This window comes from Bicyclus anynana, chromosome 8 (genome assembly GCF_947172395.1).
Source record: "Bicyclus anynana chromosome 8, ilBicAnyn1.1, whole genome shotgun sequence".
Lineage (NCBI taxonomy): Eukaryota > Metazoa > Arthropoda > Insecta > Lepidoptera > Nymphalidae > Bicyclus > Bicyclus anynana.
The window spans coordinates 17,523,964-17,548,598 of record NC_069090.1 but is presented as its reverse complement, the minus strand read 5'-3'; the positions used below and the strand labels follow the sequence as shown (position 1 = coordinate 17,548,598).

The 24,635-nt window shown below is 41.0% G+C and overlaps 4 protein-coding genes across 8 annotated transcripts in view; 3 read left to right on the top strand and 1 right to left on the bottom strand.

Annotated features, from left to right (window-relative positions):
• The window catches only part of LOC112050710 (nucleoredoxin), a 43,658-nt gene extending 41,756 nt beyond the window's left edge, over positions 1–1,902 (bottom strand). The window contains exon 1 of the mRNA XM_024089046.2: positions 1,167–1,902. Within this exon, the coding sequence (XP_023944814.1) occupies positions 1,167–1,544 (378 nt within the window). The 5' untranslated portion in view covers positions 1,545–1,902. The remainder of the gene's footprint in view (positions 1–1,166) is intronic.
• Positions 1,903–4,649: 2,747 nt separating this feature from the next.
• On the top strand, positions 4,650–8,654 carry LOC112050735 (crossover junction endonuclease EME1). 4 transcript variants are annotated; one of them, XM_024089071.2, is made up of 10 exons: positions 4,650–4,974; positions 5,164–5,262; positions 5,362–5,483; positions 5,992–6,165; positions 6,478–6,650; positions 7,054–7,127; positions 7,451–7,556; positions 7,831–7,913; positions 8,211–8,323; positions 8,445–8,654. In XM_024089071.2, exons 1-10 carry the CDS (start codon positions 4,803–4,805, stop codon positions 8,598–8,600), a joined length of 1,272 nt encoding a protein of 423 aa, XP_023944839.2. In that variant the 5' UTR covers positions 4,650–4,802; the 3' UTR covers positions 8,601–8,654. The 4 variants fall into 4 exon arrangements, with proteins under 4 accessions (XP_023944839.2, XP_052738918.1, XP_052738919.1 ...); XM_052882958.1 differs by having other exon boundaries at positions 5,164–5,266; positions 5,366–5,483; XM_052882959.1 differs by having other exon boundaries at positions 4,723–4,761.
• A 293-nt stretch (positions 8,655–8,947) lies between these two features.
• Positions 8,948–15,978, top strand: LOC112050723 (required for meiotic nuclear division protein 1 homolog). Of its 2 annotated transcripts, none has more exons than XM_024089061.2 (7): positions 8,948–9,456; positions 10,234–10,389; positions 11,195–11,272; positions 11,445–11,522; positions 12,238–12,364; positions 12,733–12,888; positions 13,367–15,978. In XM_024089061.2, the coding sequence occupies exons 1-7, from the start codon at positions 9,086–9,088 to the stop codon at positions 13,553–13,555; spliced, it is 1,155 nt and encodes a 384-aa protein (XP_023944829.2). In that variant the 5' UTR covers positions 8,948–9,085; the 3' UTR covers positions 13,556–15,978. The 2 variants fall into 2 exon arrangements, with proteins under 2 accessions (XP_023944829.2, XP_052738921.1); XM_052882961.1 differs by having other exon boundaries at positions 12,700–12,888.
• A 6,340-nt stretch (positions 15,979–22,318) lies between these two features.
• Positions 22,319–24,635, top strand: part of LOC112048631 (GAS2-like protein pickled eggs) — a 139,173-nt gene continuing 136,856 nt past the window's right edge. The window contains exon 1 of the mRNA XM_052882989.1: positions 22,319–22,470. The gene's annotated coding sequence lies outside the window, so the exon portion shown is untranslated. The remainder of the gene's footprint in view (positions 22,471–24,635) is intronic.

Sequence of the window (24,635 nt, the reverse complement as noted above, 5' to 3'; positions counted from 1 at the left end):
TTCATTATATATAATTATTTTTATTTATTTAATACATTCATTCACACTTACATACACACTTACATTACATACATTCATAATTCCACACTCACAAATTATTATATAAACATTTTACATATTAAATTTAATTCGCGCGCATACTCGAGTGAAACCCGTTGTATGTGGCGCGGCGGCCGACTTACGTCACGCGCTCCGCGCTCGGTGCAGTCGACAGTCGAAACCTACCCACTTTTTCGTTCTCGGTGCGTTCGATTGTTGCGTTTGACGCGCTCATAGTCTTTTCGTATTACCATTGTAAATATTTAAACTAAAAAGTAATTAAAGAGTTATCATAGTACCATCGTGTTTATTATTCATCACTGCTATAATAAATTAGTGCCAACGAGCCTAAAAAAATACTCTCTACGTACGTTTCACCCCGAAACCGGAGCATCCTCAGGAGATGTTGACTTTACAACGTGCAATTGCAATTGCACGTTGTAGAGTCAACGCAAAGCAAAGCAAACGCAAAGTAACGCCTGCTTCTATCCAAAACTTGTACTTCCTTCCGTTCAAACAGAATAGAATAATGACCCGACGTTGATAAAAACGATTAATTTCGATGTTTAGTAAATCATCGAGCAGCGTTTTGTTTCAGAGTCTGAAAAAGTGGGGACTTGTCAATAATTGGGACGACTGTATAAAGGTGAGACTGTAGTCAAGGGCTAATTTGTAAGGAATAAAAAAATACGCTATATTGTATCCTCAATTCTCACGAGAACGGGAACTACGAGGCATCTGTTAGTTATAGAGATAAAGTTCAAATTTTCATATTCATTTCATGTCTGCGAAATTTCAAGTCTCGTCCACTGTTGACTTTTGGCTCATCATCATCATCATCCGATGGAGGTCCATTGCTGGACTTAGGCCTTTTGCATGGACCTCCAAGCATAACGGTCTCGATCTGCCAGCATCCAGCGGTTTTTTGCGATCCGCTTGATGTCCTCGGTAACTGAGCTTTCTGGTGAGGGGTCGCCATTTCAGCACCTTGGGACCCCAATATGACTCAACACCTACTCAATTTATCGATCATGGTTATTTTCTATAGATACAACCTTGGTTCTCCTGGTTCTCCACTTAAGAAATATCTTCCAAGTACAAATTAAATATCAAATTATCTGACCTACCTTCGTGTCTACGTCATGGAAGGGCACAGCGAGCCACGGCTTGCCGGTCAAGCTGCGCCTGAAGCCCGCCTCCCGCTCCACCGGCCCCTCGGGGGTGCCCACGTGCGCCCACAGCACCACTTCCACCACCCGCAGCCGCGGGGCCACGCGCCGGTACACCTCCTCCAGCCGGACCCCGAAGTCGTCGCTAGCGTCGCTGATGTTAGCGAACGAGAAGTAGATCCCGCACACGGCGCCTTCGCCGTCCTCCACGCAGTCGGCCAGCGCTTCCAGAGTCCCCACATTCTCGAATTTACCACTCTGAGTCCCCGGGGAGTCGCATTTCACCAGCACTCGACCGAAAAGTTTTTCGCGCCAATCCATTTTACTGGTACCCATCTCACATGTTTTTTTTTTGTATTTATTTTTTTATTCACCTACGTTCGGTAACGGGCAAAGTTCGGTTTGACTTTGGTTTGTTTGCTTTTCGAACGCGCGCGACTGGTTTCGGTTTAAGTGTTTATTTTGTTCGGTTTAACACTAAAACGTGTCTAAAATACACAATTCACAACGGTGTTTAATTATAAAGTTCGGTTAGGATGTGCGATGAGTCATCGGCTTATATTGTCTGGTATAGCGTTATAGCGCGATTTATGGACGCGATATGGCAAATAGGAATTATTTTTAAAATTCGAACGCGGTGCGGCGCCGCGCGGAGCAACGCCCGACCGCCCTCGTAAACAAAGACAGACTGGAGGTGGAGGGAAAATGAGGGAACCCTCTCGCATAGAATACACAATGGAGCGCAGATGTACATTAATTTAATTATAAAAGATGTTTATTATTTTTAAAGTTTGAAAACAGTGAAAAAGCTCACCTTACCGCTTTGTATATTTCACACCAATCTTATTTAACTCTGAGTAACAAACCAAAACTAGAACTGGAGTGTGGACATTTAAAGCATACCATACATATATACAGCATGGTTAATCAGTTCTAATTTCCATGGTAAACCATGTACAACTTTTTGTAAAATATTGTTAAGTAACTTATCTATAGTCTCATTATTGTAAGCTAGAATCTACAGTAGCAAATCAACTTGATTTCTTTTATATTCAGGTACTATCTAATTAACTTCTAGAAAAGTTTTACTTAATCATAGTAGAGTAAAGTACAAAATGTGCGTAAACTTTCCTATGACGCATCTGTTCTGTGTAATCTTTGGCACGTCCTCTCATATCTCACGTAGAGATAGCTTCAGCTTGAATTAATTCGGGCAGGTTCGAGACAATCCTTCGCAGAGTGCTGAGGGCGATGCAAGGGCAAGCTTTAGGCCTCTCTTTGATGCTTAGAAAGCGTTGTACCTGTAGTCTTTACCTACTAACCTTAAAAACCTTAAAGTCAATCTCAAAAATATTTTATTAAATCCCGCCTACCCGCCATTCCGCATTAGAGCAGCGTGGTAGGATCTAAGCTCCATGACCTCGTTCTTAAAAAGAGCGATACCAAGCAATGCCGATGGGCATTATAATAAGCTGTGATGTTTTATATTTTAGGAAACTAAGTTCCTTAAGTTCAGTTTGCCTTGTACTTACCCTGCTCAAACATCCTGTACACGCCAAGAGCGCACGACCCTTGTAGTTGTGCAATACGCAGTCTAGTCGAAGAGACACGACACTTCTCTACAAAATATTATTATATTATCTACATTAATTAATTCCAAGTTCGAATTCCCTATCACAAGTAGGTAATAGTATCGTAGTTCCAAATTTAAATAAAAAAAAATATAACGATATTTACAAGTAGGTGCTCATACAAGTGCCTCGTCGGTCCAGTGGTCAGCGTATGCTATGATGCTGCGGATGACGAGGTCCTGGGTTCGATTCCAAGCTCAAACTTCGAGCTGTGATACATCTACAAGTACTGAGCTTTTTTATCTTGTAAGAAATTTTCACACTGAGAGAGGGTGTCGTATTCGAATCAGTAGATTCTCAAAACCAGAGAAATCTCAAAACAAATAAATATGATAATTTTTATTATGGTAACTTACTTGAAGATTAATTTTCCATAAATAATAATTTACCTACTGGGTTCCGTCGTTTTTCATTTAAAATCTCTAATGTGCTCGACCCACAGATATTAACAAGTAGGTGGATTTTTAATTACCTAGGTACTCGTAGTAGGCCACCAAGCCGCATTGGGGTGGCGTAGTGGGTCTAAGCTCCATATCCCCTCTTCTTTATGGAGGGCCGTCTCCCATTAAAATAGGTTATTATTGAAGTATTATAAGCAAAAAAAATCACTTTTACACCGCTTATTCTAGTTTTGGTAGGTAGTGGTTGGTCGGATATATATTAAATGTAAATGTGTATTGTCGAGCACGACTGCCTGATTTATGTGACGGATTTATGCGAAATCAATAGGCGCGCGCTAGATACACGCTTTACGGTAGCTCTAGCTCCGCGCCTTCTTATTTTTATATTCTTTAATGAATAAACCTAATTGTCTCCTCACTCCAGTGGTTAGTCTGTGTGGCTTCAACTCTGGAGGGATTTTAACTTCGATTCTCGGCTCGAGCTGTGATTGTGCTGAGCCTTTTTCTTATATGAAATTTCAAGTAAAAGGCTTTCTAAGAAATTTCAGTTCCGGTTTTATGTTATCTGATAGTGCTCGTAAAAGAGTTTAACGTTATCAACTTAGGCCCACCAAACCGCATTTGAGCAGCGTCGTGGGTTTGAGCTCTATAGAAGGGGGAGCTCAACTCCTGTATGAAGGGATGCCTGGCTAGTGAGCCGTTAATAAATTAAAAATAAGCTGACAATATTGTTGATTATGAATCGCACAAGCGATAAATAAACGATTTTCGACTGATCGTTTAGATTCTTTATCTGTTTTTAATTAGGTTTTTTGGTCAAGTCGTTTTCAAGTTATATCCAAACTACTGAACTGTAATTTGGTTTAATACATAACTAAGTACGTATATAAGAAATTTTAATTATTTTTTCAATGTCAACAAATAGCAGTTTGTTCATTAAAAATTTTAAAATAAAAATAGCCGCCATTGTGTATTTTGACGATAGACATAGAAGGCAGTTTGTATAGTAAGGCCTAGTTCGGACTACTTTAGCATTTTAGACGAGTACGAACTAGACATTAGAGGCCGTACAGACTACTTTAGTATTTTAGTCGAGATGAACCAATTTTTGGGCGGTAAATCCAAAAAATTTTCGTATTCGACTAAAATACTATAGTAGCATTACAGTCACATGTTCAGTCAGCTTATCTATAAAGTTAAAATAGATTTTTTAACCTAAGTGTCACAACTAGATGTAACACTTGTAGGCCACTCTTTTTAATTAGAGTCGTACTCGTTTTACTCTATAATTAATACTCGTACTCGTATTATAATAAAGTATCATCAAATAATTGGCTTGATGAAATATCTGTGTAAATTTTTAGCAATCTGTGGAATTTGATTTGTCACACATAGTATCTATTAATCTGTGGCTTTGTCACTGTCAGGCGTCAGGCGTCAGCAGCTGACAGCTGTATTGACTCTAAATTTTAAAATAAGATTTTTGAATTTGAAATGAAAATGCCCATCCCATAGATGCCGGTGCGATTTCAATATTATTTGAAATGTATTAATAATTAATAATGGAGATTAAAGATTTAAATTACTGCAACATGAATACAAATACTATAGAAATTAGTTCTGACGATTCAGACGACGACCATAAGAATGAAAATCGTTACTTACCGAAACCGGACACAAGTCCCATGGAGGAAGATTCTTCTTCTTCTTCTTCATCTTCTTCTTCTTCAGAAGGTTTATACTTATATTTCAAATTTTATGATAAATTAAAATAACAACAGTGTTTTCATATATCTGTGATGTAAAATTTTAATTTTCATAGTTACTTAAAGAGGCTCCAATAATAATTCTGGATAAAGCCTGATTGTTTAAGATTAAATGTTAATTATTGCATTAAGATTTTCAGTGTTATTGAATTTTCAGACTCCGAAGACAGTGTTTTCCCATCTACAAGTCAGACTACTACTGTTACTAAAAGTTCTCAAGAAAGTAGAAGCAGTAAAACAAGAAAAACAAAATCTCGTAAGTCGTAATACAAACACCCGAACACTACATTTTGTATTAACAAGCGAACATTTCTTGATTTAAAAAATTCTTTGAGAAAATTTATAAAAATTGCAGGTAGTTCAGAAAATAAAAAGATATCAGCAGCTGAGAGGCAAGCTTTAAAGAAGAAGATGGCAGTAGAGAGGAAGGCAGCAAAAGATGCTAACAAAGTTTACAAACCTGGAGAATGCATGAAGGTTGAATTTGATTATAATTCTGTTGTTAGGAAAGACTAGTGTGTTAGGAGTGGGTATGACAATAAATGAACTGGGCGGGGATCGAACCACCACCCCTCGATGAGTCCAACCACTCTTACTGTTGAGCTATTGAGGCTAAAAAAGATATAGTTGTAAGTAAGATAACTCTGCCACATTTTGCCAGCATGGTGGACTATTGGTCTAACTCCTATCATTCTGGGAGGAGACTCGAGCTCAGCAGTGGCGGAATATGGGTGATGTATATTAACTGCATCTATTAATATGTTAAAATGAAAATTCAATAAAAATTAAGTGTGGGGTAGTTTTATAAACTTCTCACTTTATTTGTTTTGTCCCCATTCCAAACATGTGTAAAGAAGCTTTGCTTTTTTTTAAATATATACACTCTTATATACAGTTATTTAACAATATGATAATAATCTTTAGCATCAACTGAATTGTACATCTTTATCTTTATAAAGTCCATTACTTCTTTTTATCTGTTTAGCACATGACAATAGAGATGCATCCAGTGCTGTTGGAGTCATGGTACTGTGCTGATGTTGCCCGGGAGGCTGCAGCCAGCGGAGTGAAGGTTAGGGCTTCGTCGGCAATCTGCGACCCGAGCCTTGTGCTGTGGACTAGGACTGTGCCACCAACACTTACAAATAATGATGGAATGGTAGGATATCTTAATTATTTACTTATAATTTTATACTTAAGCCTAACTAAACATAAGAAGGGAAATGGTGTTTTTCATTAACTAAAGGAAAACAGTGTGGAGGACCTGGATGTGTGTAGTGTCCTGTGTAGGTAGGAACACATGCAAGTTTATACATAATATAATCATAGTCTTGAACATATCAGGCAATGTCTGTTACGGAGACACTGTATTTGTGACTGCCATACCATGTTTTCTGTGCAGAGACAAGTTTGTGTGTACACGTTATATCCATTGTCTTGTTACTACTCGTAGTATGGTTTCACTTGCCAGATGGAACTGTCAGCGCCGCGGATGCCGTGCGAGCGCGCGCTGTACGTGCAGCGGCTCGACGATGCGGCGCCGCTGGTCGCTGCCCGCTCGCTAGCGGACAGCGCGCGGCAAGCGCGAGCGCTGGCCGGCTGCCCCCTCACGCTCGTGCTCTATGGAGTCAAAGACTATTTCAAGTGTGTACAGTACTGGTATGAGTTCCACTGGATCGTTTCAGCCAGCCGAATTGATGCCTGTGAGATCTTGAAGCCATCATGTTGTTATGCATAGTTCTGATGCTGTACTGCATGTCAGCATGACCTGTATTCTGTGCATCATCTGCCTCTATGCAGCTCAGCTCAGAAGACTGTATACTTTTTATCCATATTGTCGAGCAACATCAATATTGCCTTGTAATATAGGCTAACTAGAACATATCTTACAATGCTGTGGTTACTTTGTGTTTGATAACAAAAGGCATAGCTCCTCAGCCTCATTTGCCCGTTTTGCCATAAATATATGTATTAGACCAAAACACAGCAGTGTTGCTTAGAAGTACCTGCTCTTAAAATATATTTTTGAGCTAATATTCTGTTGCAGGAAGTCCGGTCGTAAAACAGTGAATAGCAGCAACAAAATCATATCAGAGAAAGACTTGGAAGAAGCTATTACAGGTATATATAAATAAAATATTTATCATACAGTACAGTACAGTACAGTTTGGCAGTGTTGGTATAGTTGTGCTTTAAAGAGCACATAAAGCTTTTGTTTCTCCTTCTTATCGTTCTGTGGTTGTATTAGTGTGTAAAAAAACATTTGAAAAATAGAGTGCACCCATGTTCATCCACCATCAAATATTATGTTTTTTTATTTGACCACACACCATCACACTTCTGTCCTATGATCCATCAAATTCAAAATCGAATGTCGTTATTAGTAGATCGGGTGTGCTACGAACGAATTAGCCAAGTTATAGTTATATAATGGATGGTTTCAGACGTGCTGGTGAGCGCCGCGTGCGACACGGTGCGCGCCGACACGCCCAACGAGCTGGCTCTCACCATCGTGCGCTTCACCAAAGCCGTCGCCGAGACGCCCTACAAGTGAGTTACACCAACGAGTATGCTGTAACTGATAAAAAAGTTACCCTAGGTTAGGTTACATGAACGGCTAGCAGACAGTCTTGTGCTATTGTTTAGAAAATTAAAAAAAAACTAAAATCATCTACAGTTACAGATGATTTAATAATAAATCTCTACCCTTCACTTGCCGCCCCCCCCCCCCAACTAATTTTGATACAGATACGCTACACCACTGGTAATATTATGCAAATATGTATGAAGTATTGTTGTTTATTAATTATGTCATCTCTGTCAGGAAAGCTCGTCGCGCCGTGGACGAGCGCGCCGAGTTCTATATGCGCGGCGACAACAAGAAGTGCGTCGCTGTCGACAAAGATGGTTAGAGCTGCCCTACCATAGACAATATATTAATTATTTAAAAAAATTGAAGGAGGTGAGATAAGTTACATGCAAAAGTGAGCAAGTATTATTTCTGTTCTTAACTATCGTAAGAAATTAATGATCCGTTCGTTCATGTTGTTGTCAAACGAGGCGAGTAAAGAATTTAAACACTTAAATTAATTCTTGCCTCGTTAAACACACTATAAGCAAACTTTAGGCAGATATTAGTTTGACAATTGGGTGTACGTTGTTTGAGGTACGGGCTGCAGTAGTGATGATAATATACCGTGGCAGGTAACGGTCTGGGGCGGCTGTGGCAGCAGATGCTGGCCGTGCTGCCGATGGCCAGCCTGGAGTCGTCGCGGGCGCTGTGTGCGCGCTACCGCTCGCCTCTCGCGTTGTTCGAGGTACTGGCTGTAGTAGTGATATAAAAGTTTAAATATTATGTTTTTTTATTTGACTTTATGGTGCCATGACAGTAACTCAATGCATAATATTCTATAATAATTTACAATGTTTCTTTATCAGACATTGCTCGCTCCTGGTGGAGTGGCCGCGGTGGCCGACGTCGGCGTGACGCGCGCCGCCGCGCCGGGCAGCAAGGCGCGCCGCATCGGACCCGAGTTCGCGAGGAAGTTGGAATTACTGTTTACGGCCACAGATGGAAGCACTTTGATAGACTGATTTATAGAGTATTTCTTTGTAATGTCAAGTCAAAATAAATGATTATTTCTTCTCGTTTTGTTTTTCATTACGTTTATAAATCGTCAACTTCGTGAGCGATTGACTTCATTTATATTATAGTGCTTACACTAAAGGTAACTGCAAAATCTATTGATCAAATTCCGCCCAATACCCAGGTCTATTATTAAAATTTAATAAACTCTACTGAATATCAACATTAAAATCAAGTTCAACTTCCATTCTGTACCAACTCTTTTAAAATGTATGGTAGAGACTAACTGAAAATAGTAGAATTCAGAGCTGTAACAGTAAATTAAAACTAGATCCTTGTCAGTTGTCAAACCCAGTGCCAACTATATTTATCTGTGGCAACAAAGCTGTCAAAATCATAAATAACCTCAAATGTTGTTTTTAATTTTGCAAAACTCCAAAAATTGTAATAAAAGCTATATTTTTCTTGCTAAAAATTCAATAATATTTGCAATATGACCGTGTACTTATCGAGATTTGTGATACGGACACTGCGACCGGCGCTACAAAGCCGTTTGGTGACCACTTGCTTCTCGGATATCAAACCGGCTGCAAATGCCTTTTTTCCTAAAAAAACCGATGTATTTCGAATCGGACAACAGTTCTTTAGGAACTATTCTCTCGACAATATCCAACCTACAACCATGGCGCTTGATAATACAAGTTTACCGTTAAAGAAGAAAACGAGTTACAAAAAGGTGGTTTTGGAGGATTTGACCAAGAAAGACGGGCAATATTTGACTTTGGCGTACGCTACAGCATATCGTTATGACCTGAAGGCTCTGAGAGAGGGCCTGCTGCAACAGAAGCTCTATGAACCGGGAACGTAAGGTTTTAAGACATTGTGCATTTTTTACTATACATGACGTAACATTTACCTCTGTTGCGCAGATTCATACTGGATGAGAAATATGGATGCAAATCATTTCGTATGAGTTCCTTGGACATCCACAATGTAAGGATGCCACCGTTCCTGGCGTTCTAAGGAACAGGACAAACTAGATCACCATCTAACAATTCCTGTGCATACTCACCAAAGTATATCCAGTTAAAGACGGCCAGACAAGCATATTATTCCACTGTGATTGGTGGCCATGCCGGGTTTGATAACTGATGAATGAATTATTCTTATTATAATAATATAATAATTATAATAATAAGCCCTTTATTCTGTGTTAAGAAATTATAATATTATATACAATACATTTTGTTTTCATTTTTTTTTTTAAAGAATATCTCTTAACAGTGTGCCTTTCGGCATAGGCCTCCTCCAGCGACTTCCACTGCTCTCTCTCTAATGCGACCCTTCTCCAGTTTGGACCTGCTGTGAGCTTTAAGTCATCCTCCCATCTAAGGAACTGTTTGCCCCGATTCCTTCTGCTATCTCTAGGGTACCATTCCGTCACCAGTCTGCTCCACTTCCCCGTAGTGTCCCTTACCATGTGGCCTGTCCATCGCCACTTGCTGGTCGACACGAGTTAAAACATCGGTGACCCCAGTCTTATTATAAGAAATAACAAAAAAACAAAAACAGAAGCATTGCATGTTTTATATTAAAACTTCCTGCACTTGGTGTTAATAATTATGTAACTTGTCTATTTAGGCTAAATACTCATGAAGTAGGCAATGTGGTGGTGGCCAGCCCAGTGTACAGCGTAGGGGACGAGCCCCGAGAGATCATCTTCTTCCAAGAGGGGGCTGTGGTGTTTTGGAACTGCACAGAGCTGGAAGCCAACAATGTATTGGATTTTATTCGGCCGTAAGCATATTTACATTATTATTTCATTTAGGTGTGTGTGACTGTGCCTCAGAGAGCATGTTAAGCTGTTGGTCCATATCATTATCATCAACATTATGAAACGCTGTTAAAAAATTATTGTCACCCTAAGCCTGTCGACCCGCTGTGGAGTGGTGGGTTGATATCCCATATTTGTCCTCTCCTATAAAGAGAAAGGTCTGGCTCTGTAGTGAGCTAATAAAATAGGCTGATATTAATGAAGCATATTTAATCTAGGTATATGAGAGAATTCTTCTGGGGAACTATCAATACTATGCTTATTTATGCTATCAACCAGCATTGCTGTGTTGTGTCAAGGGTGTGATTGATGAATTACAGTGTACTAATATCTCAGGAACCATGGATTATTCCAGGATAAGTAGTATGTTGCTCTACTCAATAACTTCCTCTATTTTCCAGTGGAAGTCTCATTAAAATCTGTCCTGCCATTCCAAAAATTTGCCTAGACAAACAGACATATAGAACACAATCAAAATTTAAAAAGATTGATTGATTAATTAATTTATTTAACACTCTGTATTTGAACACCACAATAATTAATTAGAAGTAGTACTAGAAAAAGTAAAAGTAATTAATTAGAAGAAGCAGGCTTAGTAGCGATCGCTACCACACAACCTTAGGCTTAGGAAGTTGATAGTGTTTCAGTGTCATTTATATGACTATAATAATCTTCTTTTCTTCGTTCTTTTAAAATCTTTGTTCTTCGTTATTTTAAAATCTATTTATAATAATTATTATGTATTGATTTATTGATTGTTGCTGGCAGATATGAAGTGCAAAGTTATCCACGAGATGTTGTCACCAGAGAGAGAGAAATTATGACTTATCAATATCAGATTAATGCGTAAGTTTACTTTGTTACTACTTGTATAAGTTTATAAGTGATTTACTCTAAAAATTTAGGTATGACTAAACAATACATAAAATAACAATGCACAATTCTATGAAATACTTTAAATATGTTTTATTCTATGATGTGGATATTGAATTAATAAGTTCTTAAATCTCTGTTTCAGCAAGAGGTGTTCTCTTCAAGAGTCATCCTTTGTTCTAGTGCCAAACAGTGACAACTCACTGGAGAGATATTCCTTCAGGTATGCTTTTTTTATTTTGTTTAAATTAACATCTGTTAGTTTAATATAAGTTTAAAGATTAAATTCACTCATTCGTTTTTATCCACAGTTCCCATTTCTGTGGGAACACAGTGATAAAATAATGCATATGAATCTTTACTAATATTATAAATGTGAAAGTAAATCTGTTTGTCTATCTGTCTGTCTGCCTGTCTGTCTGTTACCTTTTCACGGCTAAACGGCTGAACCAATCAAAATAAATTTGGGTAATAAGATGAATGGGACCTTGGAGCAAAAAAAACCACTTGATGTACAAAGCTGAAATTTGGCAGGGAGGTAGTTTATAGCCAGTTGGTATCCAGTAAGAACGGATTTTGCGATAGGGCTGGATTAAAGAGGTCTAAGGGCGGACAAAGCCGCGAACGTCCGCATGTCAGGTAAACTTGTACTTAAGTAAAATATTCTGCTCTAGTCTGAAAGGCAGCTGTCAGTGTAATTATGGAGACATAAGGCTGAACACCTACACTTCAGGTTAATGGACACGGGGCGGCAAATTCTGACTATAATTAAAAAACTTTGTTGTGTATGGTGTGTGTGGCGTGCACTTCACAGAGGCTAAAATGCACTAAACTAAATTGGTGAAATAATGTTCAATTTTGTACAATTTGTATCCCTATTTAAAGGTTTGCGCATGTCACTGTGTTTGTTAGTAGTACAGTACAGTTTGTCGGCACAGCCACGCCATGGCGCAGTCGGCGCGGCTGGGCGCGTGGGAGGCGCGGCTGGAGGCGCTGGCGGCGTCTGTGCGCGCGCACACCGAGCGCATGGAGGCCGCGGGCGCCGTGCACGTCGAGAAGAAAGAGGTGACGCCATAACGCCAGTAGACAAGTAGCAGACCTTCGTTTGGAAAGAAATTGAAATGTTTGGCAGATCATTTCTATTCAAATCAATGGAAAATCAATATCTGCTCAGTACTGGGCTACAGGGTATATCGACAAAGTGGAGTGAATATGGTTCAGAGCTGCAGGCCATATTGACAAAGACGCGTGAGAAAGTTGCAGACAAAATCTCACGCTCCTGTCAATTAATTAATGTAAAATGTGCCTACCGCTCGCAGTTGCATCCCTTCCGCATTCAGTTATGTGCTTGCCCTTGAAATTTTCAGTGCCCTATGGCGATTCCTACGGAATACTTGTAGGTACTTAACAGTGTTATGTTGTACGTGTCGCAGGTAGTTCGCAAGCTGGGCGAGTTGCTGTCGCTCCGGCACCGCATTAACGTGGAGTCGGACCTGCTGGACACGCCCGACTGCTACTGGGAGGACGAGCGCCTCGAGATGCTCTACTCCAGCACCGTCGCCTACTTCACCATACCCAGGCGGACCAGGGTGAGTTCTATGTCAACATGGTAGTAAGCTGCTCCTGGAATGGAGAGAATTGTAGGCAATCATTCAGAAGCAGTGAAGAACCTTTAAGGTACTATAAAAAAACTCAAAGTCACGCAGTGGACGATGAAGAGAGCTATACTATTTTTGTAATAAACGAATCGAAAGTGAGAAGATCCATTAAGAAACTAAAAGTTACCAGACATCATGTCTTGAAGCAGAAGTGACAATGAAGGTAGCATATACTCCTATTTGGCACAGCTAGAGGTCTAGAGGCTTTGTTGAGGTCTTAACGGTCAGTGTGCGTTGATCTTCCATTAGGTTGATAGACCACATCAAGCAAATCGCAAGGACTCGCTGGATGCAGGAGGCTCAGAACCGTGGTGTTTGACATACGACTTTTGCACACACTGCAGACAGTCTGAAATCCGTAGACTGCTATCATGAAGAAACTAATAACAATTATGTGCTTTGTCCTCAGGTACTGAACGAGCGCTTATCGCACTGCGTGGAGCTGCTGGAGTTGTTGTCGTCGTGGGCGGCGGACCGGCACCACGTGCGCCTGGAGTGGATGGTGATCGCGCTCATCATGGCCGAGGTGCTGTTCGAGCTGCTGCACTGCTTCGAGCGCTACGTGTGGGCCGAGCGCCAGCCCGAGCTGCGCCACTAGAGCCACACCACGTGCGCCTGCAGTGGATGGTGATTGCGCTCATCCTGGCCGAGGTGCTGTTCGAGCTGCTGCACTGCTTCGAGCGCTACGTGTGGGCCGAGCGCCAGCCCGAGCTGCGCCACTAGAGCCACACCACGTGCGCCTGCAGTGGATGGTGATGGCGCTCATCCTGGCCGAGGTGCTGTTCGAGCTGCTGCACTGCTTCGAGCGCTACGTGTGGGCCGAGCGCCAGCCCGAGCTGCGCCACTAGAGCCACACCACGTGCGCCTGCAGTGGATGGTGATTGCGCTCATCCTGGCCGAGGTGCTGTTCGAGCTGCTGCACTGCTTCGAGCGCTACGTGTGGGCCGAGCGCCAGCCCGAGCTGCGCCACTAGAGCCACACCACGTGCGCCTGCAGTGGATGGTGATTGCGCTCATCCTGGCCGAGGTGCTGTTCGAGCTGCTGCACTGCTTCGAGCGCTACGTGTGGGCCGAGCGCCAGCCCGAGCTGCGCCACTAGAGCCACACCACGTGCGCCTGCAGTGGATGGTGATTGCGCTCATCCTGGCCGAGGTGCTGTTCGAGCTGCTGCACTGCTTCGAGCGCTACGTGTGGGCCGAGCGCCAGCCCGAGCTGCGCCACTAGAGCCACACCACGTGCGCCTGCAGTGGATGGTGATGGCGCTCATCCTGGCCGAGGTGCTGTTCGAGCTGCTGCACTGCTTCGAGCGCTACGTGTGGGCCGAGCGCCAGCCCGAGCTGCGCCACTAGAGCCACACCACGTGCGCCTGCAGTGGATGGTGATGGCGCTCATCCTGGCCGAGGTGCTGTTCGAGCTGCTGCACTGCTTCGAGCGCTACGTGTGGGCCGAGCGCCAGCCCGAGCTGCGCCACTAGAGCCACACCACGTGCGCCTGCAGTGGATGGTGATTGCGCTCATCCTGGCCGAGGTGCTGTTCGAGCTGCTGCACTGCTTCGAGCGCTACGTGTGGGCCGAGCGCCAGCCCGAGCTGCGCCACTAGAGCCACACCACGTGCGCCTGCAGTGGATGGTGATGGCGCTCATCCTGGCCGAGGTGCTGTTCGAGCTGCTGCACTGCTTCGAGCGCTACGTGTGAAGAAATGCGCCATTAGAGCCCGCCAGCTCTGTCACCTTCCCAACAACTAGCGAGTTCGGAGTGCGGAGGATTTGACGGCAGGTCGGCACCATTTTGGTATTAGAGTTCTTTGTTGTCTCAGTTGTGACAGCTTGTCCGGGGAAGTTACTGCCATTCTAAAGATAAAAATAATTTAATCACAGCGACTAAGATCATCTGAAGATGATAGCTTGTAGGCTTCTTTAAAATCTCAAAGCTACTCTCTTTTTTATTTATGTAATTTAATATTATTTTTGTAAATATATTTTATCTTTATATGTATTCAGGTTTGCACAACCGCATGCAAATCCATGAATTGACAGATCTAAATAATGATATTTGTTCCTCTTTAAAGCACTCGGTGATGGTATGAGTGTGCAAAGGATGGCATTAGTTTTATACGCACACACTTCTGTGGTCACTGTTTAGACCTGTATCATTTTAGGTTGGGACTTGAGTACCAAAGAAATAGATTAGTTTTCTTGAACAGGCGTCACGGCTCTGTCTTTAAACCTTGAGGTCTAGTTCGGACTACTTTAGTATTTTAGTCGAGTACGAACAATTTTTGGGCGGTAAATCCAAAAATTGTTCGTATTCGACAAAAATACTAAAGTAGTCTGTACGGCCTATCAGCTTTGAAAATATACTACCTATAGTGCGACATGAAAAAGTAGAAGTTAAATAAAACTAATAAACTCGCTGTGTGGCAACACCACATTTACTGTCATCATCACAAAGATCTGTCATTATAGAACAACCAATTATTATAGATAAATTTATCAGATTATTAACATCATAGTGGACATTTAGATAATTACCAGACGAATTACAATAAATATCATTTATCTAGATGAAATTTACTTTTTTCATTTATTAAATGCAAATCATTAAATCGGCTATCTTAGTACTCCTAACATGATGCTCGGGGCTAAATAGTGATGTAAGTATTTTCCAAATATATTTATTAACTTTTTTATATTAGATTGTAATATTATTTTGAACAGATAATTTAAAATAAGAACATAATATTACCAACGGATACAATATAATAACAATTATTATCAAGTATCAAGGTAGTTCCAGTCCCAAGTGGATGACAGAACACAGGGTTACCATAAGAACGACGATTAGTGAGCGCCCTCATTTATTTTCTCTTTTTTTTCTCTTTTGTGTCGCACTATAGCACATTAGTAAGTTAAATAATAAAATGTCATGTAGGTGGTATTTAGCTATAATATAATGGTTAAGTTAAGTAATGAAAATCAAAAATATATAATTATATTTTTTTAATAAAAGTTATTATAAAATTATGTTTTATTTTTTCATAAATCTATTTAGAAAGGTGAATTGCCTTGTTTTAGTCCAGTCCATGTTCGTTTTTTGAGGTCCTGGGTTCAAGCCGGGGCAGTAACGACCCGGATTTCGAAGTTGGAGTTGACACACCCCTTAACTCGGAGAGCACGTGAAGCCGTCGGGGTTTTTTTAAATTCTTTATAAGTTAACTTAACAAGCCCTTGACTACAATCTCACCTCATGGTAAGTGATGATGCAGTCTAAGATGGAAACGGGCTAACTTTGTAGGTGTAGGATGAAAATCTACACCCCTTCCGGTTTCGACACGATATCGTACCGGAATGGTAAATCGCTTGGTGGTACGTCGTTAGGGTGGTAACTATCCACGACCGAAGCCTCCCACCAGCCAGACCTGGACCAATTAAAAACCTCCATTGGCTCAGTCGGGGATGGAACTTACGTCTTAAATCCACCACGCATACCACTGCGTCACAGAGGCCGTCAATACTTCTGGTTCTGGTCATTATCATCAGCTGATAGCGATCGTTACCGAGTCGATAATTATCACTATTGAAGCAACGTGGTGGGCCTAGGCTCCAAATCCCGTAATAGGAGGAAGACCTGATCCTGCGGCATTTAAATAGACCGATAGTGATGACTTAAATGAAATATACTAAAAAAACAAATGTATTAGTTCGTGAGAAACGCTATCTGTCCATCTTCAGGTCAAATATCTTAAAAGTTTAGTTGTGTGATTATTATTAAAAGTTTAGTAGGTATTCACACTAGGCTAAAGGCCAAAAAGGTAGAAGTAAATTTCCATTAACAGCTTATAATAAATGGTCATAAATTAATGTTGTTACAATGCAAGCAATTAAAAATTAAACGTCTGTGACATTAATAGCGGCCCCGATTAACGTTTATGAACACAATCAGGTTGCAGCAAGCGGCGACGGTATGCCATACATCATGATGGTCACCTTCAAACGTGGACAATATTCGTTAAGTTGCCGACATAATTAAACAATGATCCAATCGAAGTTAACGAGCAAAAAGTTGCACACTGGCGGTAACAAACGTCGACATTCTGATGAACTTTCAGTTAAGCTGAGTGTCGACGGGGACTGAGAAACGTCTTCCACTCACCTTCAGCAAAATCATCGCATTTTTACTCGACTGCTAAAGGTGAGATATGTTTTTCAGGCGTAGGTAAGTACAACAAACCTACAACTCATCATCATCAATAGGTGCCTTCTTCCAACTGAAGTTTGGCGGTCATGTGTAGAAAACTCATCCGGTCTTTTGCAAAATTTTCAAGCTGTGTGTAGGTATCTATGTTAACTTTGTCCACCCTTTGACATCATCTATCCACTTTCTTCGACTCGTAGGTAGGTATACCTATCTATTCACACTTAACACTTTGAATGGATTTTAATTTAACATACATATGTTCAGGCCGATATATCATTTGGTGTACCTAGATACCTTAAAGTAAAACAAATTCCTTTTTTGTGTGTGTACCTATAGTGGCATGGAAGTAGGTAGAGACTTCGCGTGGCCACTTTGCTCTTATTGCCGCAAATGCCAATCGTCTTACCCATCGCTTCCTATTTTGTCGATTTGTGAGCGCGAGTCAAAGGAAAAATACGGGGCGTGCCGATTATTTGCTTGGGTAGAGCAATATGTGGGCAGACAGAAAACATCTCGGCAGCGCGAGGATAGTGTGGTTGTGGTATTAGAGACATCTTCAGGAACACTAATCAATGCGTATATATACTTACGCTCCCGTTACCGTAGTTGGTTTGTCCGTTGGAATCCACGTCTTGGTGGCATACCTGCAGTAGTAACTCTTCCAACTCTGACCAACTCTTCGCCGACGAAGATGCTGTCAGCTGTGCAGGACTCAGGAGGCTGCGAAACGCCACTGACACCAGTAGCTCGTACGCGTGACCACCGACCATTGCGCGCTCACCTTTACCTACTAGTAAAGATAATAATCGGCGAGATGGGTGCGATAAGGCGGCGGCATTTTCATCGTTAATTGTTCACAATCGATCATTAACGGTCGTTATTTTTAATTAAATCGCGCTAGCGGAGGCGTCGGCACGCTCAGGGTTGGGCGCCGGGGCTGTAACGTGGTTTCTCCGCTCCATCTTCGCTGATGTCAAAATATTTTGAGGTGTAGTTAGCAAAATACTTAAGAATTACTAAATTATAGGAACTTATAATGTGAAAGTTATGTAGAATGTTCGAGTAAGTACCCATCTAATTGGATAGGAAAATCTTTGTAGATTCACAAATTCGTCATAATGTTGACGGCCTCCGTCGTGCAGTGGTATGCGCGGTGGATTTAATGACGGAGGTCCTGAGTTCGATCCCGGCTGGGCTGATTGAGGTTTCTTAATTGATCCAGGTTTAGCTGGTGGGAGGCTTCAGCCGTGGCTAGTTACCATCCTATCGGCAAAGACGTACCGCCAAGCAATTTAGCGTTCTAGTACGATGTCGTGTAAAAACCGAAAGGGGTGCGGATTTTCGAACTCCTAACAAGTTAACCCGATTTCATCTTAGATTGCATCATCACTTACCATCAAGTGAGATTGCAGTCAAGGGCTAACTTGTAAAGAATAAAAAAAGACTATTTTCAGAGTTCACACACAATAGTCCTTAGTCGTTTGGTGAAGCAGTTTATCTACTTTTAACAGTTACACAGTTTTTATGCCACATCAATGAGGTAGGTATGGGAATATTGGTCACGTATAAAATATATCTACACTAATATTTGTAGGAACTTAGAGGAAATATTTGTATTTCTGTATGTAATAACGAATAAACTCAAAAGTACCTACATGTGGGCATGTAGCCATATGTCACGTCGATTCTCTTTTTCTGCAAACGCTAACGCTTCGAAAATTTAAAAATATCTCGTATATTTTTATTGACATTCACAATCAACAGGTCACGTGATTAAGCTGTCGGTCGAATCGGTCATTCCCATACATTTCGTTAACTTTCGAGGCGTTAGCCTTTGTAGAAAGAGAATCGACGTGCCAATGGTTAAGGCCCCTTGATCGATTTGAAAATTTATTTTACCAATAGAAAGCTACAATATCAGGGGGTAACATACCTTAACCCCATGTTTTATCTATCTATATTCTATCTACGCGGCTTAAACCGCGAGGTTCTGCTAAAATAGTCAAATAGTCCCTACCTACTTAGGTGTGATTGCAAATTCCACTTTTTTACATAAAATTATTCTCGTTTGACCACGATCTCCCCTGTCGGTAAGTGGAGACGGTAGATTTAGCTTATGGTGGAACACGCTGAGCTAGACTTACGACTAGATGCGCTTCAAATGTAGAAAAGGATCTTTGTGATTGTTATATGCAAAGTTTCAAACCAACAACGGCAAGACAATAGCGACTTAACCAACCATTGTCTTCATGCACACAACAACATCTTCGTGACTCCAGTGTCACGAGCTGTCCTGCGCACGATAACAGCCCCTGTGTCCTGCGGTGGAAAGGTTATTTTTCCACAGCAAGGAGGTAGGTAGTCGTGTGTGGCGCCGGAAGTGGTAGGAGCTGTCAAGTCGTCATGCGCTGGCCGGGGGACAGTTTGAGACATGGCCGTGATTATGACTAACTGTTACGCCGATATGGGTCGTCTGTATAGTAACTAGCACACGCTACGCGGTTTCACCCGCGTATTTTCTATTCCTGTGAGAATCATCATCATCATATCAGCCGATGGACGTCCACTGCAGGCCATAGGCCTTTTGTAGGGACTTTCAAACATCACGATACTGAGCCACCTGCATCTAGCGAATCCCAGCGACTCGCTTGATGTCGTCAGTCCATCTGGTGGGGGGTCGACCAACACTGCGTTTACTATAGTATGCGCATTATCATCTGAGTCGTCCGGTCATAAAAGTCAAAAAAGATAGGAATGTGCAGCGCGCCTACCTGCGCACCCTAATTATCGATAAACGGCTACCTGCGCACGTGCTAATGATGAGTCAATAATGATTTGGACGATTCTGATTGGTCGGTTTCTAATGTAATTGCATTGCGTATTTTTTTTGCTATAAATGTGTTTACTGCAATTAAATAAATACATTCATGTGTTACTCGTTGCGCACTATGGATACTAATATATAATAAATTTGGCAGAAGACGAAGATTCTGATGATGAAGACTCAGATGAAGATTAATTTTATTTAGTTAATAATTATATAATATGAAATATGTATTATATTAAATCAAATATTGTTAATTTTTTTAATTTTGTGAACAAGATACGATAATAAACTTTACTTATCGATAATATGTCTTTCATTGTTACACCCTTCACTAGACGGCTCCATAAGACCCATAAGTGCAAGCGAGATAGATATAGAGAAATGATTTATGGCCCTAAGACTCAGTTGTTAATGCTATTAGTATAGTGCGGGGTCGCCATTCCAGCACTTTGGGACCCCAACGTCTATCGGCTATTCGAACTATGTGCCCCGCCCATTGCCACTTCAGCTTCGCAATCGTAACTCGTTGAGCTATGTCAGCGATTTTGGTTCTTCTGCGTATCTCCTCATTCCTGTGAAAATACAGGGATACAATATAGCTTAAGTATGTTACTCAGTGAAGATAGTAGGTACGTACATTATTAAAGGAAATTTTTTCTTTAATTGGTGGAGCTCTACTCCTCATTTTCAAAAAGACGACCAAGTAGGTAGGTAGGAGTTCTTTTTAAAAATCAGTAAATTAATCAAAATTTGACGGCCTCCGTGGTGTAGTGGTAAGCGTGGTGGATTTACAAGACGGAGGTCCTGGGTTCGATTCCCGGCTGGGCCGATTGAGATTTACTTAATTGGTCCAGGTCAGGCTGGTGGGAGGCTTCGGCCGTGGCTAGTTATCACCCTACAAGTTAACAATTGCTGAACTCAAGATGCAGTCTACTTTTGTCATTCATCTGTTTAGCATTTCATCGAGAACAAACCTACCTACTTAGTGGCCTCATTACGAACCTATATTCGAGAAGAAATTTTCTATTTTGTGTACAATATGTACGAATATTGAATACCCTAGTTAAAAAATGTGTGCACACCACTAGGGACATATCTACTTATTGCAGATTGCGGATGCTGCGACCTGTACCTACCTAATGCACCGGAAAGCGCCTAAACTGAACGTGATCTCTTTGCACCAATTTGACCACTCGATTTAACAACGCACTTGAGTGCAGCTCGTGAGAACAAATTGAAGGGGCCCTTCAGTGTTCTAAATGAAGGCGGTTTCTTCGAAATAAATTGTGCTTTTAATTAAAACCTTTTAATTGTTCTCTTGAAATATTTTTATAATAAACAGGTGTCGAGAGTTGATAATGACCACCCCTTGCAATATTGTCATAGGTAGAAGTAAATAGGTCGATCAGGTAGGTTTCGTGGCTAATTGCCACAACACGACTGGCAATGGTGTACCTATCTCCCGAATATATCTCCCCTATATCTTGAAAGATAATCCGTGACGCTGAGTAGAAAGAAGGAAGGGAGGATGCAAGAAGTGAATATAGGCTCTTCCACGTCAATGACATCCTAATCGTTAAATTAGCCTTTTTATGTACCTTTACGTCGTTTGTCGATAGTTCCTGTTACAAAGCAGAGCCAAATCTAATCATTTGTTTTGTCCGTAGAAAAATAAATTGCCTACAAATTGCTTGTTGATTGTCCTCCTGCAAAATATATCATAGAATCTTAGAATAGAGAAAGTTATCTGAGTATATCATCATCATCAACAACCCATGTACGGCTCACTGTTGCGCACGAGTCTCCAATCAGAAGAAGGGGCCCATGCTGGCCCAATGCGAATTGGCAGACTTCACACACCTAGAGAATTTAAGAAAATTCTCAGCAGAGCAGGTTTACTCACGATATTTTCCTTTAGCATTTGAGACATGTGATATTTAATTTATTAAATTCCCCACACAACTGAAAAGTTCTATGTGCATGCCCCGGATTCGAACCTACGCCCTTCGAATCGAAAACAGAGGTTTCAATAACAGATTATAAACCTTAATCATTTGGTTGCTTTTTGCCAGTAGCGTCTATAAACCAAATTTACCACCACCCACCCTAGTACACCCTTGCACCCTATGCCGAGGTACAGACAGACCATTCGTCTACCGCGACAGCAGCTTCCAAACACGCATGCGCGGGGAATTCCGCAACTCTGGCCCCAGACCCCAGTCAGCTGTCAGTCGCGGGTGGGCCCGGCCTGTCCCGGGCTCTAGACCACTGAATCCGCACATTGGGGACAAAAAACAACATCCTCTATAAATTTGGGGTAATTTAAACCACTGGCTGTGTTTATTCCATGTATATTTCCCAATCAATATTGTGTGTAGATGATACGTCGCGTTGTGTTGTGTTTTGTTGTTGCTGTGAAGTGTTGTGTTGTGCTAGATAGCTTCCGGTCGTCGGCTGTCAACACATCTTAAACATCTAGTATTGTTGAAAGGTAATTAGCATATCTTATACGAGTAGTAATGTTCATTGTACAGGATGATGGAGGTTAATTAGGAAATAAGATTGTCAATTACAGAGGGTTCGTGTATATTTTCTTAACTCGTATAAAATCTAATAAGGATTTCCAGAATCTACCGGACGATTTAATTTTATAAATGCAGGCAAGAGAATGTACCTTGCTAATAGATACGTTCAGAGGTTATCTAAAACGACACAGAGGAGCTCTGTTCAATGATACCAGAACAGGGCCTGTAGCCCAGTGCACGTCGATTTTCTTTCTACGATCGTAAACGCTTTGAAAATTCAAAAATGTATAGGAATGACATTTGCTATCGACAAGTCACGTGATCAAGTCGTCGATCGGATCTGTCATTCCCATACATATTTCTAGTTTTCGAAGCGTTAGCGTTTGTAGAAAGAGAATCGATGTGCTGTTTTGTGCTGTTTTGTTACTCCTATTTCGCTGCTTACAATAAAAAGTGAATCATTAAAATTACATTTTATATTGGGTGATCTTCTGTGTCCATTATTTCTTTTAGGAATGCTGGAAGATGCTGGAACATTGTGTTTACACAGATTACCAGGGTACTTTATTCTTTAAGGTAGGTCACTACTACCTACTTACTGTGTTCTTTGGTTACTGACATTTTGTTTATTGCGTTGCGTTTTATTGCGTTTTAAAAAGAATATTTGCCATATCTTTTTATAATATGACCAATATTCCCATTCCCCTCCAATTAGTCGGGAAAGACTGTGTGAGGAGTGGGTACGACAATAGATCAACGGGGCGGGGATCGAACCACCACCCTTCGGGCATGAGTCCGACCGCTCTTACCGTTGAGCTATTGAGGCTTTTTTGTCGCTCATAAGAGGGCCTCGTATGAGGCCTTCTATGCGAGGCCCTGGGCGAGGGGCCACTTTACGTAGCCACTCTGCGGGTTACGATCGCAACAAGTTTATTGCGAACATTTGTCTCTGGCACGTGTAAAACATACTTACTTCATAATAATTTAAACGAAAGAAACACATCGCACAATTTCAGTTTTCTTTTGAAGCGAAAATCTTTAAAGAAAATTATTCTGAATAATTTTCTCTCAAAGGTTTTCTCTTAGTGCACGCTCGTCAGTGTCACGGAAATGCTTTTCACGTAAAATGACTTTTTTGAACAAGCTTTTCACAGTAATTGATGTAGTATTGCTCGTGCCCTGTAGAAAGGTTCTCGCGTTCTTTATTACTTTATTTCAGGAAATTAATAGGTACATCATCATCTTCATCATCAACTCATATTCGGCTCTCTGTTGACCTCGAGTCTCCTCTTAGAATGAGAGGGGTTAGGTCAATAGTCCACCACGCTGGCCCACTGAGGATTGGCAGAATTCACACACGCAAAGAATTGAGAAAATTCTCTGGTATACAGGTCTCCTCACGATGTTTTTCCTTCACCGCTTGAGACAGGTGATATTTAATTTCTTAAAATGCACATAACTGAAAGTTGGAGGTGCATGCCCCGGACTGGATTCGAACCCACACCCTCCAAAATCGGAGGCAGAGATCATATTCACTGGGCTATCACGGCTCTCGGAAAAATCAATAACTTCTGTGATTTCAAAATAGCTATATATTTTTAGATGCTTATCATCATCATCATCATCATCATCATATCAGCCGTTGGACGTCCACTGCAGGACATAGGCCTTTTGTTGGGACTTCCAAACATCCCTATATATGCTTATAGTTAATAGTTATTTACACGATACCAAACCACAAATGAGCTTTTTTGCAATTATTGTCTGTCTGTAGGTTTGTCTTTGGAACGGCTGCACCGATTCTAATAAGAATTTCACTGGTAAATAGATTACTGAGCAAAATTCAGGATATTGGTCTAAATAGAAATCCACTTATGAAACTATAGATGAAATGTGACAGTTTTAGTTAACGTCAAGTTTTTAACTTGTAATTTATTTAACTTGTACTTTATAGTAATAAGGCCGCCTTTGCATGCTAAGTTTAAATTATTATCTTTTTAATTTATAATTGTATTTTTGTGTGTGTATTCTTCTTCTTCTTCTTCTTCTTCTTCTTTTTCTTGTTGTTGAGTAAGAAAGCTTTTGAAATAACTAGTCAATATACACAGAAACCTAATATCCCGGAGGTTGG

Excerpts from the sequence above, each read along its gene's own strand:
- LOC112050723 (XM_052882961.1), top strand. The coding sequence starts at position 9,086 with ATGACCGTGTACTTATCGAGATTTGTGATACGGACACTGCGACCGGCG. Across the intron at positions 9,457-10,233 it reads AAGCTCTATGAACCGGGAAC|GCTAAATACTCATGAAGTAG; the intron begins GTAAGGTTTTAA and ends TTGTCTATTTAG. Across the intron at positions 11,273-11,444 it reads TATCAATATCAGATTAATGC|CAAGAGGTGTTCTCTTCAAG; the intron begins GTAAGTTTACTT and ends TCTCTGTTTCAG.
- LOC112050735 (XM_024089071.2), top strand. The coding sequence starts at position 4,803 with ATGGAGATTAAAGATTTAAATTACTGCAACATGAATACAAATACTATA. Across the intron at positions 4,975-5,163 it reads ATCTTCTTCTTCTTCAGAAG|ACTCCGAAGACAGTGTTTTC; the intron begins GTTTATACTTAT and ends TTGAATTTTCAG. Across the intron at positions 7,914-8,210 it reads CGTCGCTGTCGACAAAGATG|GTAACGGTCTGGGGCGGCTG; the intron begins GTTAGAGCTGCC and ends ATACCGTGGCAG.